The following is a 16,734-nucleotide window of genomic DNA, read 5'->3' as shown; positions in this document are numbered from 1 at the left end:
GCCATAGCAAGCCGCTGATTGTTTACCATTATCGCCACGAGAAGTTCCCTTGTTTTAGGCCCTTTTTTTGTGTTTGCATATGTGTGAGTCACTGTGCATTTGTGGCATGTGGTTCTCAGCCGTGTGGTAAGTGGGTTTCAGTCTGTCAGAGTTCAGGAATATGTAAGTTATCTACAGCCCTTCGCTAATTAAATAGCAATGATAAGAACATGAAACAACACTCTCCGAGCCCTTAAGATAATCTGGGTGCACTCAGCAGGTCCTGATGACCGTAAACTCCACACACACACACACACACACATTTAAATGATGACATCCCTTCTATTCTTTTCAATTAAAGCTCAAAACTGCAGTCTAGACCAACATGGAATCAGATTACCCTACGGTCACCCCTATCATTCATGAAATTATACAAATTGCCACCCGTTGCGTGTTCTTTTATTAAACGTTCTACTTCAGTTACCGATAAGAGTGTAACACACTTAGTTCCGCTTTGCATATTTAATATGTTTAAATATGTTCACATTTGCACAATTTTCCCTCTGAATCAGTGCAGAAAATAAGATAAAAATCCACATATTCAGTTTAGACTTCACTTGGTTTGTAATTTTTGGGGATGCTCACACATGCATACACACGAAAACCAGGGAAGGAGCAGAAATATCCCCAGTTTTGTGCAATTACTAAAATTGCAATATTTATAATTATATAAACTCTAAATTGAGGTCATTTTCCACATTGCTGCAGTGAGGTGAAGTGTAATCGGTGGTTCAAGTTTGTTTGAGTTTCAGCTCCATCAGCCTTTTGTTGCTTTAGTGTGGCATGAGGAACCTTTAATACCCGTGATTCTGCAGTGGTGAATCGATAATGAATATGCCTTGTGAATTCCTATCCTGCAATGTGATATTTACATTTAAAGTGCTTAATCACTGATTTGTGAGGGTTTATGTCTAGGTTGCGGAGCTGTTTTTTTCCTCCTTGTAAGAATGGTTTTTCTGCTTGTCTTAAATTTCGACGTAAATGAAGATAAACATCGGCATTTCATGCCGCATATTTCATACATAAAAAGATCCGTTTCAGATGGTGGTGTATTAAAATCAGAGTTCATGGAGCTCACGGAAAGAGCATTCGCTATACATATGTAGGCATTTTTCACTTTGATTGTGTGTTTACTTCAGTGCAAAAGGAGGTATGATTCGACTTTAATTACCCAAAATCACCTTTTCCATGAATAAATATGTTTGCACAATCCACCAACACCAAACCGAGAGGAAATTTAGCATTGTCAGGACCGATAACCACTGCAAAGAACACAAAATATTTGCGTTTTCGCTGGAACCACTAACAGACAAAGACTGTCAGTTCTTTCAACAAGCAAAGCTGTTTTTTCCTGCGGAGGGAAGAGAAATGCATTCAGCTCGTCAACCGGTGATCACATCACCGAGCAATTTTGACATGTTTGAAAAATCAGTGTAGTGTAGTCAGAAACAGATGCAGCATGTTACATTTGCTTCCATCAGTAAATTGTATTATGCTGAGATTTGATTTTTGTCCTTTGTTATTCTGGGGTGGTCTTGGTAACGGCCGCCGTACTTCGTATGTCTCAGCAGGGGTCTGACAGCTCTCTGATAGAAATGTCTTCCGTTTGGACTGAAGGAAAACAGTTGGGATCTGCAGGGTGGCAGGACTTGAGGTTAACATATCTCTTTGCTTGAACTTAAAGAAAACACGACTAAGATGAAATGCACCCTTGTCCTCTGTTGTGAAATTAAAGGGGCCATTTTCTACACTTTTGACTAAATGTAGTGCACCAAAAAGTCGTAATTTAGTATTTCATGACCATTTTCTACACTCTCTCTGACCCTTTTAACACTGACAGCAGTTTGCAGCTGCCAGAAATCATTCATTTTCAATGAGAGTTGGCGATTTGAGGCAACATGAGCTTTTTTTAGATGGCGTGTCAAGTAAAAAGTACATCAGCTTTGAAAAATGCGTCTAGAGATCACTAAATCTGAATGCAGGAATTTGTCCTGTGTGAACTGCTCCTTCAAGCTTGAATTTCTTATGGATATGATTCGTATTTTATTAAATCACACTGACTTGTTAAATTGACAGCCCTTGTTTATTTGTCCTTGTGAGTGATTATGTGCTCATGGTTGTCAAACTTAATACAGTGTCAGTTTCAGATTGATCCATTTTTGCAGCTTAGTACTTCTCGTTCATTGAACTTTTAAATGTATTTATTTTCGAAACGGCAAGGAAAATTATTTCTCACGTTGTCCAACTAAAGTGGAATAAAATATTACACAAATAATGCATTTTGTGGTGTACATCATTTTTTATTGGGGATGCACAATATTTTGTTACCATGTCAGTTAGCTGATATTAGAAATGTTTTGTTTATTCATTTTCAGTCCATATTTAATGTCATTGGTTCTTGCTCATTTCCCTTTTAATCACATTTAGACTGCTGTTGTCATGATATAACACTCACTTATAGTTACATTTAAAAGCATTAATAATTGAATCATTACATTATTAAATGTAGTCTTTTGCGACTCTCCAAATTAACTCTCAACTCATAATGTCGTGATGCTTAAATTCGCATTTTAAGATTTCCTTGAAATGTGATTATCAACCATTTATCAGTTATAGTCTTTTTTTTGTCTTTGTATCTCAATTTCTGTCATTATGCACAGACAATACCCTCGTCTTTGTTTGTCAAACAACATAATACACTTGCAAATATAATGCATGAATTTGAAATTATGATTTTCATCTCTCTTTTTTTTGTTGCATTATCTTGCTGAAAACAAACTTTGGAAAGCCCAGCATGGGCTCATGGGAAGATGTTGTGTTGATGTGAGTGAAGTGGAGGTTTGTTGATGAACGAAAAGGGAAAAACAGAGTCTAGATTCAAAGCTTCCGAGTTCCGACGGCCTTAGAAACTCAAGGGCGGCCCAAAGTCACTCCATCTCTGCAGTGCAAGTGTAAAGGAGCCCTGGGATTCAAACCTGCCAATGAGAAGCATCAAACCAGCACAGAAACCCGCAACGCCTCAGCATGTAATCAGGTCCACCACCTCTAACCTTCGTCTAAACCGTGTGGGGTGAGTTCACTAACCAATCACAATCCAGTTTAACCAGGAAAGAATGTCAGATTGCCCTCCTGTGTCTTCGATCAGACACAATTAGGTAAATATATCAGAGACAAAAGGATTAAACAAGTCTGTATAAATAACTAAACATACAGACAGTCTGATGAACCTAGTTCATCTTATATGGTCAGAGAATGTGTGTGTGGTCATCATAATTCACAGCCTCTGGTAAATTGCTTGGTTCAATGCGCAGCACAATGTAAACACTGAAGGCCTAGTGTGTGTTTTTCACCAAACAGTGATGAGTGAGTTTTTGTTTTGATAAATTAAAGCGTCTGATTATCAGATTACGATATTTACCCTCAGTCGGATCCCACATGTTAGTAGCTAATGAAAAGGCAGAGATCACATTGACTTTTGTTGCATCTGTGACGGATGGCTGATTGAGGCCTAAACTCAGTGTGTTAATGGATATGTGTTGATCCACAGATCAGGTGCTTTTTTTTTCCTGATTAGGAAGCTTTTTTGGATCTATCTGTCTGTCTGTGCAAAGGTGTCTTACAAACTGTGGTGTGGTTAATTGGAGTTTTGCATGGATGTCTCAGCCTGATGGAAATGTCAAGCTTTGTACACTTAGCGTGAGGAGAGAGGGGTCCGCAAAATACCTTTATCTGCAGTGGGGTTATTTGTGAGGTAAATTTTCAACTTCAGAACAAGACTCGGTCTCTGAATAGAGCTAAAATGTCAGTCTACTTAATGCCAGAGCTTTCTTTCCTCAAGAGGATGAAGGCATAGGAGCTTTTAAGTGCAGTGTTTCAGCTTTGGTCTTGGTTTGACTGAGAATGTACTATACAATACTGAATAATTGTTTGTTATGCTCAGTTACATTTTTATGAAAGCGTTCATATATTTGGATTTGCTCTCGTCACATACACGTTTTGGTTTTCTATCAACGTCTTAATTTTCTATTGATTACTTGATTTTATACTAATTTTTATTTATTTATTAAATTTTTGAACCCTCACAGAAACCTTACTGCATTTTTAGTTTGTCATTGATAAATACTAAATAATGTCTTAAAGGAATATTCCATCCAAAAAAATATTGTTTCAGGTCCATATGACAGACATTATTTTGTGGGACACTAAAGCAAAAACAAAAAAATGAAGACTGAGGTTGCCAAGCTCCAAAATAGCAAAAATGTACCATAAAAATTCTCCATTATGGTTCATGAAAGTAATAGCATCGTTCTTCTGAGTTCATTTCAAATGAATCTCTTCATTCCGGTTAACCAACCAGGGGCCGCATTCCCAAAATAGTTTTAAGAGTAAAATTCTTCTTAGCTCATTTTATTCTATTTCCTAATTTAAGAATAAAATTACGAATGTTTTTTATATAACATTTCTTGAGGGGAAATGTGTTTTTCCTTTCCAGAATCAGAATTAGCTTTATTGCCAGGTATGTTTGCACATACGAGGAATTTGTTTTAGTGACCGTAGCTCCACAGTGCGACAGAATGACAGCGTCAGGACAGGACACAGATAATAAAAAAAAAAATAATGTATAAATATACAAAATGGACAATATGCAAAATAGCACAAACATAGCACAATATACAAAATTGATAATTCAGTATGTACAGATATGTTAGGTACAAATTTGAAATGTAATAATTATGTGTGTTAAATAAAAAATAAAAATGATGATAGTGTTGTGTTTTTCATGTTTATTTTTAAGAGTTCAAATGTTCAAGGAAGAAACTGTTTCTGTGTCTGGTTGTTCTGGTGCTCAGAGCTCTGTAGCGTCGACCAGACGGTAACAGTTCAAAGAGGGAGTGTGCTGGGTGTGAGGGGTCCAGAGTGATTTTACCAGCCCTTTTGCTCACTCTGCTTTACTTTTCAGACTATTGTTTGCAAACCATTTATTATCTGCAAACATTTCAAAATGACAGACTTTGAGGTTATTTTCAATTAATTGATCAGCAAGTCTTTGGCAAAAACCACCATATTTAAGAACTTCATAAGAATTTGTCAAAAATTGCTCTTATTGTTGGAACATTCTTTTTCTTGCCATTTCTTAATGTCTTTAAGAAGATTTTCCTGAATTCAGCCCCTGGTCTGAATGATTAATTCAGGTATGAAAATGATCGAGTTCTCAAGTTCATTGACTCAATGATCCGGACACAGCAGTTAACATCTTGCTGAAGGGATGAATAATTTCATTCAGTTTCTCACATAAAGCAGTTGTATGACCTCAGAAGACTTTGAATTGAGTGCACAAGTTGTATGAATTAGTTTTGATACTTTTTGTGTCCTTTTTGCACCATCATAGTCTCCATTCATCACAAGTCAAGTAGGCATTTATTATAATTTCAACCATATACAGTACAGGCAGTGAAACTAAACAACGTTCCTCCAGAACCAAGGTGCAATGCAAAACAACATAAATGAATAAAAACAATATAGATAACACAAGACCGATAGCAACATAAATGAACATCAAACAACAAATCCGTGCAGAAACACAAAGCACTTAAACCCTACATTGTTTGAGCATAGAAAAGAGCGACCAGTACAATTGTTCAAAATATCTACTTTTGTTTATTTTCATACAGGTTTGCCATTGACTCGTCCCCACAATCTAAGCAATTTCGGGTTTTACTATTGTAGGCATTGGCAAGCAAAACCACACATATGCCCTCTCACATACTCTCCTGAACCAAAGGGCATGTATGTTTACATTGACTAAAAAATGTATGAACAAAAGGGCAGTTTCAGCTTCAGACAGGCCTTGCGGTTTCATATGCACATACACGCAAGCAAATATCAAACTGTCAATCTCAGTTTCCATGGAAATGATCATTCCTCATTTGTCTGTCACTCACACTTCATCTCTCTCTTTCTCTAATTTTACAGGTTTGGAGATGAGAGGGGATACATACTCTACCCTCAAATAGGGGATCGTTTGGACCTCGTTTGTCCTGCCACAAGTCCATTGGGGCCAAACTCTCCTCCTGAGTATGAGTATTATAAACTGTACCTGGTGTCCTCAAGAGAGCAGGCCGACAGGTGTGAGGTGATGGGCGCTCCGAACCTGTTGCTCACCTGCGACAAACCCAACAGCGATATGAGGTTTACCATCAAGTTCCAGGAGTATTCGCCCAACCTGTGGGGTCACGAATTCAAGAACTTACAAGACTATTACATCATAGGTAAGTGTGTGTGTGTTAACCAATATCGCAATATAGTTCAGTTTTGGACAAAAGCATTTATTTGTGGGAATCATTTCCGTATTTTGGGTCTTCTCCATCTAGCTATGCAAAGTTAGCAACACATGTTCGAGGCTTAATGTTCCTTGGTGCTTAAGTTGATAACACCGGTTCAAGCCAGGTCATGTTTCATAATCTTAATTTTCACTTTCTTGTTTTTTTTGTGCTCTATTATAACTGTTCTTAAACTATCAGCCCACAAGCCAAATTCATCCCACATGTTGTTATCTAGTGCCCTCGTTAAATGGAATAATTGATCTACTCATCCAACCCACAAATCACTTCTTCACACAAAAAAAAGATATTCCCACAGCCTAATTCGTTTTCTTCATTTTAAGTAAAATCATGGCCATGTTTTACTAATTTGTTCCCTCGTTTTTGTTCAATCGTTACCATTAACAAAATCAAAGGAAAGGCATTGTAAATGTGGCCACAATATCACTGAAATGAAGGAACAAATAAATAAAAAGTACCCATGAATTAATTAGTCATGGGAACAAAAATCCCACAAAATAATTTTATCTTGTAGTTTTGTAGGATTTTTATAGCACACAACTGTTCCCAAACTTTTTGTAAAAGATTAGAGGTCCCACTTTATATTAAATGGCCTTAACTACTATGTATTTACATCAAGAAAATAAGTACAGTGTACTTACTGTGTTCATATTGTATTGCAAAACAATACAGGTTTGGTGGTATGGGTAGGTTTAAGTGTGGGTTAAGGTGTAAGGGATGGGTCAACAGTGTAATTATAAATGTAGTTACAGAAATTAATTACAGATGTAACTACATGCTGTTATTTTTTAAAATATAAACAGTGCATTGTATCAAAAAGTTAATTTACATTTATATGTAAGCACATAACAGTTAAGGCCACATAAAATAGTGGGACCTGAATTTTATACTGTATAAAGTAAAATCTGTCAGTTAATATTAATTTGAGACCCCTGATTCATAATATTAAAAATAGTTTAAAGCCCAAAAATTAAGATTGCAAATAAAGTGATAATTTCCGCTATAAAAATGAATTGAATGGACAAACATTTTTAGGGAATATTTGCTAATTACCCAAGTGCAATAATATCGTGCGGCAGCTGCAGGGGTTCTGTCCCATCAAATTTACCTCATAGTTGCTCCACCAATAGATGAATCCATCGATAAAACACAGAATATGTGTGCGTGTTTCTGTTTGTTCCCTAGGGAAATCACTTTTAATTAACCTAAGTTGGCAGTTGTTAATTTCTACAATATGCCTGTAATGAGAAAGAGAAAGACAGAGCGTTGGGTGCTGTGCGGTTTTGCACACGCTTGTGATTATGTGGATCTTAATTGGCTGTAATGGGCCTGTGAGACTCAAGGGCATTTAAGAGCAGCTAGACACAACAGCCCAAACAATGGCAAACACACTCGTGCACATACACACTGTGCCGTTCCCTTCCCAAATATCCACGTATGGTGTCTGCGCTGTCATAAATCACGGATGTAAACTGTTTATGTGTTTTAATATAGGATAAAAGCACCGCTTATTAGTGTAGGTTTTTGTGGTTTCGTCCTGTTGTGTGAGGCTGCGAGTGATGCTTTTAGCTGGTGCTTGTTTCCCCTATGATCTGCACTGTTTGAAGCTGAGATCTTCTCCCTGCTGAGTGTGTATCAGAGTGTATCAAACGCTCCGAGCTCTTTTGTCAAAACTTTGATCACTGGGCGCTAACTGAGTTCCCAGGGGAGCACTTTACCCTAAAAAGCGTTCAAAAAACCCACTGCATTAGAATCCCTCTCTAAAACCTTCCCTTTACCATCATATTCTCTAAAGCACATTCTCACATAGTCAATAATTCACAATAGTAGTGTGAGCGCTTGCCTCGCTGCATCGCTGTCTGAATTAATGGTAAAATTAAAAGTGTATTACCTTGGACTTGCATGTATGGCTTTGTTTGCCCGTCCTATAGCTACTCGTTGATATTTCGACTTTGAAGCATCAGAGTTTGCATGCGTGTGTGCGTGTGTGTGTGTGTGTTTGTCACACTGGATTAGACTTGTGGTAAGGGGCTGTTAATTATTGAAAAGGTCTTGTTGGTTTATTTATCAAGGTTAAACTGAAATATTAGAGATGAACCTTACTCCCACCCTAACCGGTGTGTGTGTGTGTACAAATATACCCCCCCCCACTATGATGTCACAGTGTGATACTGCAAACGAGTGGTGCGATGCAGCAAAATGAGAACACTCCCGTTATAATAAATAAAAGTACATTGTCTGCAAGTGAGCAACATCATTTAGATTTATATTATAAACGTATAAACGTAGATTTAAGATTTAGATTTTAACACTTAAAATTAAGATTCAGATTGAACATTTGAATTTAGCTTTTAATAATATTTAAGATTGATTATTTTAGATGTGTACCTCCATTTAAGATTGATTACATTTCTTTAACACCTTCAGATTTTGAATTCTGATTTTAAAAATTTTAATTCAGATTTTTTTTTTTAAGATTTGAGTCACATTTAGCATTAACACTTAAAATTTTAGCATTAAGACTCAAATTTACAATTTGTATACAGATTTTTACATTTAAGATTCAGATTACATATAGATTTATCACTTAAGATTTTAGTTTAGGATTCAGATTTAAAATTTGCATTTAGTATGATTTTGATTCTAGATTTGTACTTGGATTTATGTATTAGATTTAAGACTTTACGTTTAATTTTAAAATTTAAGATTCAAATTACATTTAGATTTTTATTTAAGATTCAGTAATAAAATTTGCAATTTGATTTATGTTGCTTTTTAATATTTTATTTCACCACTTGAATGTATTTTAATATTGATTTTTTTTTTTATATATTTATTTGGTAATTAAAATTACAATCAATTAATAAGGTAACACTTTATTTTAAGGTGTCCTTGTTGCACGTTACATGCACTTACTATTATAAGAACAGCAAATTATGCATACTGTAATTACATGCAAATAACCTTAAACCAAACCCTAATCCTGACCCTAGCCATATAGTAAGCACATGCAGTTAATTACTATTACTCAGTACTTAAATTACACTGTAATTACTGTAACAAGGACACATTAAAATAAAGTGTAACCAGTAATAATTTTAATATAAAATTATTCATAAATTTTTGTACTGTTCAAAATATAAAAAATAAAAAAAACTTTTTTTGCTAAAATTGGTCAGTTTTTGTTCTTAATACTGGGACGCCATTTTGCAACCCACAACATTTGGCACCCCATACTTACTTGCAAAGTAGAAATTTGAGAGGTTTTCCCAGCTTGTCCGCACACTTTAACGCATGCCATTACATTTACGTATTTTTAGCGGCAACATTTAGCATACCTTGCTGCACAGTTTGAAGCCATGTCAAAATCAAAACCATACTATTTAATTTCACACAGATGCCGCTGCTCTCTGAGTTCCAAAGTTCAGTGTTTGTGGTTGTGTGTTTGTGTGTGTCTGCCATACTGAGCCAGTGAGTTTGCCATCTGATGGCTATGAGTAGTGACAGGTCCCTCCCAAACTAGGTCAGCAATCAGAGCCCCGTACCACACTACGGTTGGTGTGTAAACGTGTGTATACCATGTGTGTGTGTCATAGCGTAGAGTCTGTGTTTATCCCTGTGAATGTGTCCGTTTGAATTTCCAGCTCTATTTCGATTTCTGCATGTGTCGGCTTGATCTGAGCGATCTGTGTGTGTGTGTGTGTGTGCTTATATTCTCCTGATAAAGATCACGCTGTAGGTCTCAGGTTAATGGGATATAGACGGTTTAACACAGTGATTCATTAACCTTCTGGCATCTCCAGCTGCGCTTAAAGTCATTAAGTGCACAAAAACACACATATATACATAAAAACACACAAACAAACCCACACCTGACCTTGTGTAAATGTAGAACAATTCAAAGTGAGTCTTACAAACATATGATCTTCATAAAAAACGGTGTGTTTATTTCTTTTAATTTGATTTGTACGTTACTAAACTTTTTAAACGGCTAGGTATAATGCACGCAGTGGCATCAGACATAGCCCAGCACACACACACACACACACACAGCAGCAGCAGCAGGGGTGAATAAAGGCTCTTTTGATGGATGGACGTGTGAGCAGAGGGAGGGAGATTACGGTGTGAGGGATTGTGGGAATTCTCCTCACCAGCTGTTCACTAGAGACAGGGAGAGAGAAGATGAAGGGATTGAGGGGATGGATGGAGAGAAAGAGAATGGAGAAATCGTATGGTTATGTAGGTTAAGGCTACACACACTGGCTACACTCACACAGCAGCACAATACAGTTTTTAGTCTTGTTTTAAACAAAGTTATCGTTCAGAAGTTTGGGGATTTGAAAATCTTCACGAAGGCTGCATTCATTATTACGTTTCTCTATTTAAATACATTTAAAAAAAAAAAATGTTTATTTTAATTTTTTTTTTCAGCGGCAGTTACTCCAGTTTTCAGTGTCACATGATCCTTTAGAAATCTGATTTGCTTTCTTATTATTATTAATGTTGAAAACAGTGGTGCTGCTTAATATTTTTGTGGAAACCATGATAAATTCTCTGATAAATAGAAAGCAGTTTTTAAATAGAACATTAGAAACCTCTTTACTTTTTATCAATGTAAAATAAAAGTATTGATTTCTCTCAACAATAAAACTTAATGTATACCCTAAACGTTTGAACAGTATTTTCACTGTTGAAATGAGTGACAAACAGCTTTTGTAACCAAACTGAGTCTCTTACATTTTTTTAAAACAGTTAAAAAATAAATAAAATGGTATAAAAGACACCATTTTTGATATTTACTTCAGTCACTTTGGTTACAGGTGATATTTACAGCTATCATGAGAAAAGAACAAGGAACAAGAAAGCCTGACTTTTGCTATTTGTTCTTACAGAGAGTATTTGATCCACTTTTGTAATATGTTGTGTGAACAGATTTATTTCGAATTTAAAGTCATGCCTGTTTTGTAAATACATTTGTCAATCCCAAACACTGTCTGCATGAAAACAACTATTCACATACAGTGCAAAGAAAGACTTATTGGTGAAATATGAATTAGTCTTTTTTTGGCTCGTTATTTAGTAAAAATATCAAGCAATTTAGAAAATAACTTATGAAAACAATACAAATTTACTTCAGAAGCAACACTGCTTAAGATAAGACTTGTTTTCATAGAAAATGCACTGCACTAGCAGATGTTTTTAACTTGTTTATACTTATGCTACGTTCCACACAGCTTGAAACTCTGAGTTTTCCCACCTCCTACTTAAAAATAATGACTGGAACAACACTCGAGAAGCATCGATTCCAGACTGCAGTACATTGTCTGAAAACAAGATGTTTCAAATACATGTTATTCTTTCAGGCATATTGTTGTCATCTAAACACAAGGTGAGATTGAATGACTTTTGACCTTATCAGGACTGATTCTTGATGCAGACTCTCTTATGTTTGGTTGAGACTGTGATTCACAGGGCCCTGTGTGTGTTGTCAGGTTCTATTTCCACATCCCATCCATTCCATCCCTCCCAGACCATTGACACACTTCTGAGAGGTGCTATTAGTCAACCTATTAAGATAATTAGCTCAGAGGAAACGAGACAGAGAAAGAGACAGCCCTCCTCCGACATACAGCGCCTTTTGTATTTGTATTCATGGGTCCAATCCATTTGAATTTCCTCTTTATTGACCAGAAAACGAGATGGACAATGACTGAGAGTAGCCAATGCTCTCAAAATCTCCATAAATGTAGTTGATACAATTTATGCACTATATTCCAAGTCTAAAGCCATGGAAGGTTTTAGAAGACTGGCCATATAGTGCACAAGCTGCTATTTTAAATAAATTCTCATCTTGACTGAATTATAAATGATATAAAACAATATCTAGGTCTATGGATATCTCAGTAGCCATTGTTCATTCCGTTATCAAGTAGTACAAGTTATATCACACCAACCAGACATTGAGAAGGAAGCTTGTTCGTCAAAACTCTGAAGAAGGAGAGTTGCGAAAGGTCAACAGTGGCTTTGAAGAAGCCACAGAGTTCAATAACCAAGAATAAAATATCAAGAAGAGCTCTGGCCTACATGGGGTGGTGGTACAAAAGAAGCCATTACTCAGAAAGAACCATGTTGGGAGAAAAAAAAAATCATAATGCAGACCTAGAAAAGATATTGTGGTCAGATGAGACCAAGGCAGAGTTTTTGAACAGAATTCAAAGGTGCAAAGCTCACGCTGCCCACACCTTAAAACACCATTCCTGCAGTGAAGTATGCTTGTGTAGCATCATGCTGTGGGCCATTTTTGACCAGCAGGGACTTGGCATCTTGTTAAAATGGAATGAAGACTGCATTGTGCCAAAATACAGCGAAACACTGCAGGTGAACCTGAGCCAGTGCTGGAAAAACTCAAGCTTTGAGATCAGTGCCTGCCTCAACGTAATCTCAGGGAATGGGAAGATGGAGTATGTATGCTAATAAAGATATCTCCATTGTTTCCTTTTAAGGATATTTGTAGTATACAATAACGTGACACTAAAATAACTAGATTTGCATTTCCAGAAAAAAAAATAACATTGCTTGCAAGGCATAAATTTAATTCCACATCAGAGGTGCTTTGGTACTACGACATTCAGCACGCACATGCTATGAATAAAACACATGTATTGCAGTTTCAGATGGCTAAATGCAAAAAAGAGTCCCTGTTTCAATTCATTATGCAAATACTGCATGACTACTCATTTTTATTATTCGACTAGTCATCATGTATCTGATTTAAAAGCATTTCTTCAACTTCTGTAACTTTTCACACAATTCCTGAATTATATCTCCTAACTAAAGCCCGGCTCACACTGTGCAATTTTGGCCACGATTTGGTCGTCTGAGACAAATTTTGAAAATCCTAAAAGATTCCTATAATCCTAGGCTAAAATCGGTTGTCTAGATCGCTGGTTTGACATGTTCACCGACAGCCGATTAATGGCTGTTGCGATCAATTTTTTCCTCCGATTAAATTCTGGCAGTGTCAGAAGATTTCAGACACTTTCCTGCAGTGTGACATCTCCTACGACGACCGTCAAACCAAGAACCAATAGGAGCACTGAACTTGATGACGCAATTAGCGTGACAACTTCAAACCATTCATTATTTGTAAAAACAATATATGTACAACGTAAAGTTTACTTAAAGTTTATTTATTAAGGGGCAGGATGTTTAAACTCGAATAACAAAATTACCTCAAGTTCGCTCTATAGAACCGGAAGTCCATAAAGTCCTCTTTTGCCCAGCCATGACTTGCTCCACACACGTCGTCTTTTTCGTTTTTTTTTTTTTTTTTAACATCAAGGCATGTAATTAATAAAACTAACGCTACACGTTGCTGTTGTTTGCTAGCTACCATTATAGCGAGAGAACGCGGGTCACGTATTGATGACATAAAACTCCGGACAAGTCTTCTTGAGTACGTCCGTTTTTATCGCGTCTTGACTGTCATACAGTCTGACATTAAGACAACTGAGATCCTACAGTCTGACATGGGGATCATGTTCGTACAGTGTGACAAGCAGCAATCGCAAAAGATTATTAAAAATCGCACAGTGTGAGCCCGGCTTAACACTATATTTCTTGTAACTGAACCTCATATCTTGCATTTGTGAATTTACATTTTAAAAACTGCAACTGTTTTTCAGAATTTTGACTTTTTCTCGTAAATGTGATTGTATATGTAAGGAATAACTGACATCGAATTATTAGAAAAATAATGCACACCCAAGGTGGTGAAGTTAAGTTATGTGCAGTTATTTCCTAGTAATTCAACATACCAGGTAACCACACCTCAAATATTGTTCAGATGTTATATTTCAGGACATTTGTCAGCTTTTTGTCCTTAAAACGCTCTTGTGGGTTAAGAATAATTTCTTATGCATCTCATCCAACATGTCCTAATTCCAATATATCATTTTAGACCTAGCAACGGAGGCATAAGCAGTTAATAATGAAGTTATTAGAGAGAGAGAGAGATTAAGCGTGTGTGAATTACCTTAGTCCGTTTGTCTTTCAACAGGGTTCGGCAACAGTGTCTCTACTCGTAGCTAAAATGTAAGTTCATCTTTTTCAGGAACAGCGCCGTATTTCCTCGCTTATTAACCTAACTTTGTTGCAAAAACATGGAAATAATTTGGGATTTTTATCATATTGTTTGCTATATTTATTTGCTTGGTCATTGACTTTATGGGTTTTGGTTCTTTTGCAGTTGTATTCTGTAAGTACCTTCGAAATATCTGAAATCGTTTGGCGAACTGAAACACTGTTTGGCGTGCGTTTCCCTGAAAATAATTGCACACCTTAGAACCTTTGTCAGCCAGTCAGATTCAAGCATTCAAAAACAACGTTTCAGCATCGTTACTTCAGGGTCATGTGATCCTTCAGAAATCATTCTAATATGCTGCTTTGCTGCTCAAGAAACATTTCTGATTATTATCAACAGTTGTGTGCTTTGTGGAAAATGTCATAATTGTTTTTCAGGATTCTTTGATAAGCGGAAAGTTCAAAAGAACAGCATTTATTCAAAGTAGAAGCACTCTTTACTGTCACTTTTGATGAATTTAATGCAGCCTTGCTGAATAAGTATTCATTCATTTCTATATATTTTTTTTTTTTTAACTCTTTCTGACCACAAAGTTTTGAACAACAGTTTATTTGAAAGTTCATAAAAATGCACTCAAAGCTGATATTACCTACAAAGAAAAGTTTGAATGCGGCTCGTATGTAAAGCAGATTTAAGATGAATTAATCGCAGACGTTTGTGGGGAAGCACTGCAATTAAATCAGCTGAAAGTGCTTAATGTACATCTGATAAGTATATAGACACACGCACATCTTTCTAAAGACAGCAGACTATAAGGAGATTACAGGTTTTCCTCTGGTTTATGATGTTTAAAATAATTTCCACACATTAGCCAGATTTAGAGGAAATATAAACCTTGAAAAAAGGTTTTTGCCAATAGGGATGATGCTTTCATTAATTATAAATACGCTTTCAGAACCGTGTTTGCTGTCAGCTGGCAATGAATAAGGACTGCTGCTGTCTAAAATATGCATATTTCATGACGTTAATGTATAGCACTTTAGTCCGCATCAAGCTGTGGGCAGATCCATGGAGATCTGCGACGTCTACTGCGGTACCTCATCAGCGCAGAGTTCATAGAGTTTCTCTCTCTCTCCTTCTCCCATCTCCCTCCTCTTTAACTGTTCCCCGCGCCCCCACCTCCACACTGCTGGCTGCGGGCTGACTCAGATGTCAGAGCACGTTATTTCAGCAGGCTGATTCTCAATAATGTGTCTTTATCTGGGCTCTTTGTGGTACAGGGTTTTGGTGGTGGGGCCGCACTGGGATTTGGATGAGGGAGGAGGAATTGCGGAGCAATAATGAGTTCTCGTTTTGTTAATGCCTCTCCACACCTCTTCAAACATGCATCATATACTCACCTCCAACATGGGGACAGAGATTTCACACTGCTGAATATGCAGTTTGAGTTCGCTGTGTGGGTTTTGTCTGAAAGTGTGAGGATATGTGTGTATAAACGCGGCATTGATGTTAGACAGGTAGTGTGTGCGGGTTCTGCTGTTGACTGCGTCTGATTTGATTGACAGGTGTGCTTGCGCTTTAAAAGCTGTTTAAAAGTGCGACAGTAGATCTGTTTTCTGCCTTCCTTTTCTCGTCCTCGTCTCTCCAGCTCCTCCAAACATTATTGACATGAACATGACCTAGAAAAACCTTTACCATCTCTCGCTTCACTTCTCTGTACATTGGAGAAACCCGTCAAGAACCTGTCCAGGTCTTGTCTGGCTTTCCAAAGAATAAAATAAAGTAGTAAAAAAATTACAAAAAATAAAATGATTAATTAATTAATTCTATGTTTAAAACCATTAAGATGTTTTGCATTGTAATTTCATTTTCAGGACAATAAAAAAGATCAACGAATGAATCATCATGTATAAATACTTCCCAATTTAAATAATATTTGAAAGCCTTATTAAAATAATGATATTCTGAGAACAAGTATCTTTATTTATTCATTTACTACTCATTCTTGTTAGTTATCTTTAAAAATTAAGATAATGTCACAATCCCAAAATAATCTTATTAAATTATTTTGATTTTAGAGTGAGTGAAATATGGACTGGACATTTTTGTAATAGATTTTTTGAGAACTCCCCCAAAACAAATAGTATATAGTTAATAGTAATATAGTATTGTGAAAATAAACTCTTTATTTTCAGTATTAATTTTATTAAATATTTTAATTATTATAATTATTTAAATATACTAATTATTATTAATATTATCAGAAATTAA

General features: G+C 36.2%; 1 protein-coding gene across 1 annotated transcript in view; it reads left to right on the top strand.

Moving 5' to 3' along the window:
* Positions 1-16,734, top strand: part of LOC306864531 (ephrin-B2-like) — a 38,476-nt gene that overhangs the window by 9,092 nt on the left and 12,650 nt on the right. The window contains exon 2 of the mRNA XM_079408616.1: positions 6,013-6,308. Within this exon, the coding sequence (XP_079264742.1) occupies positions 6,013-6,308 (296 nt within the window). The remainder of the gene's footprint in view (positions 1-6,012; positions 6,309-16,734) is intronic.

This window comes from Barbus barbus, assembly GCF_936440315.1.
Source record: "Barbus barbus genome assembly, chromosome: 45".
Lineage (NCBI taxonomy): Eukaryota > Metazoa > Chordata > Actinopteri > Cypriniformes > Cyprinidae > Barbus > Barbus barbus.
This window is presented reverse-complemented; position numbering and strand designations above follow the sequence as displayed.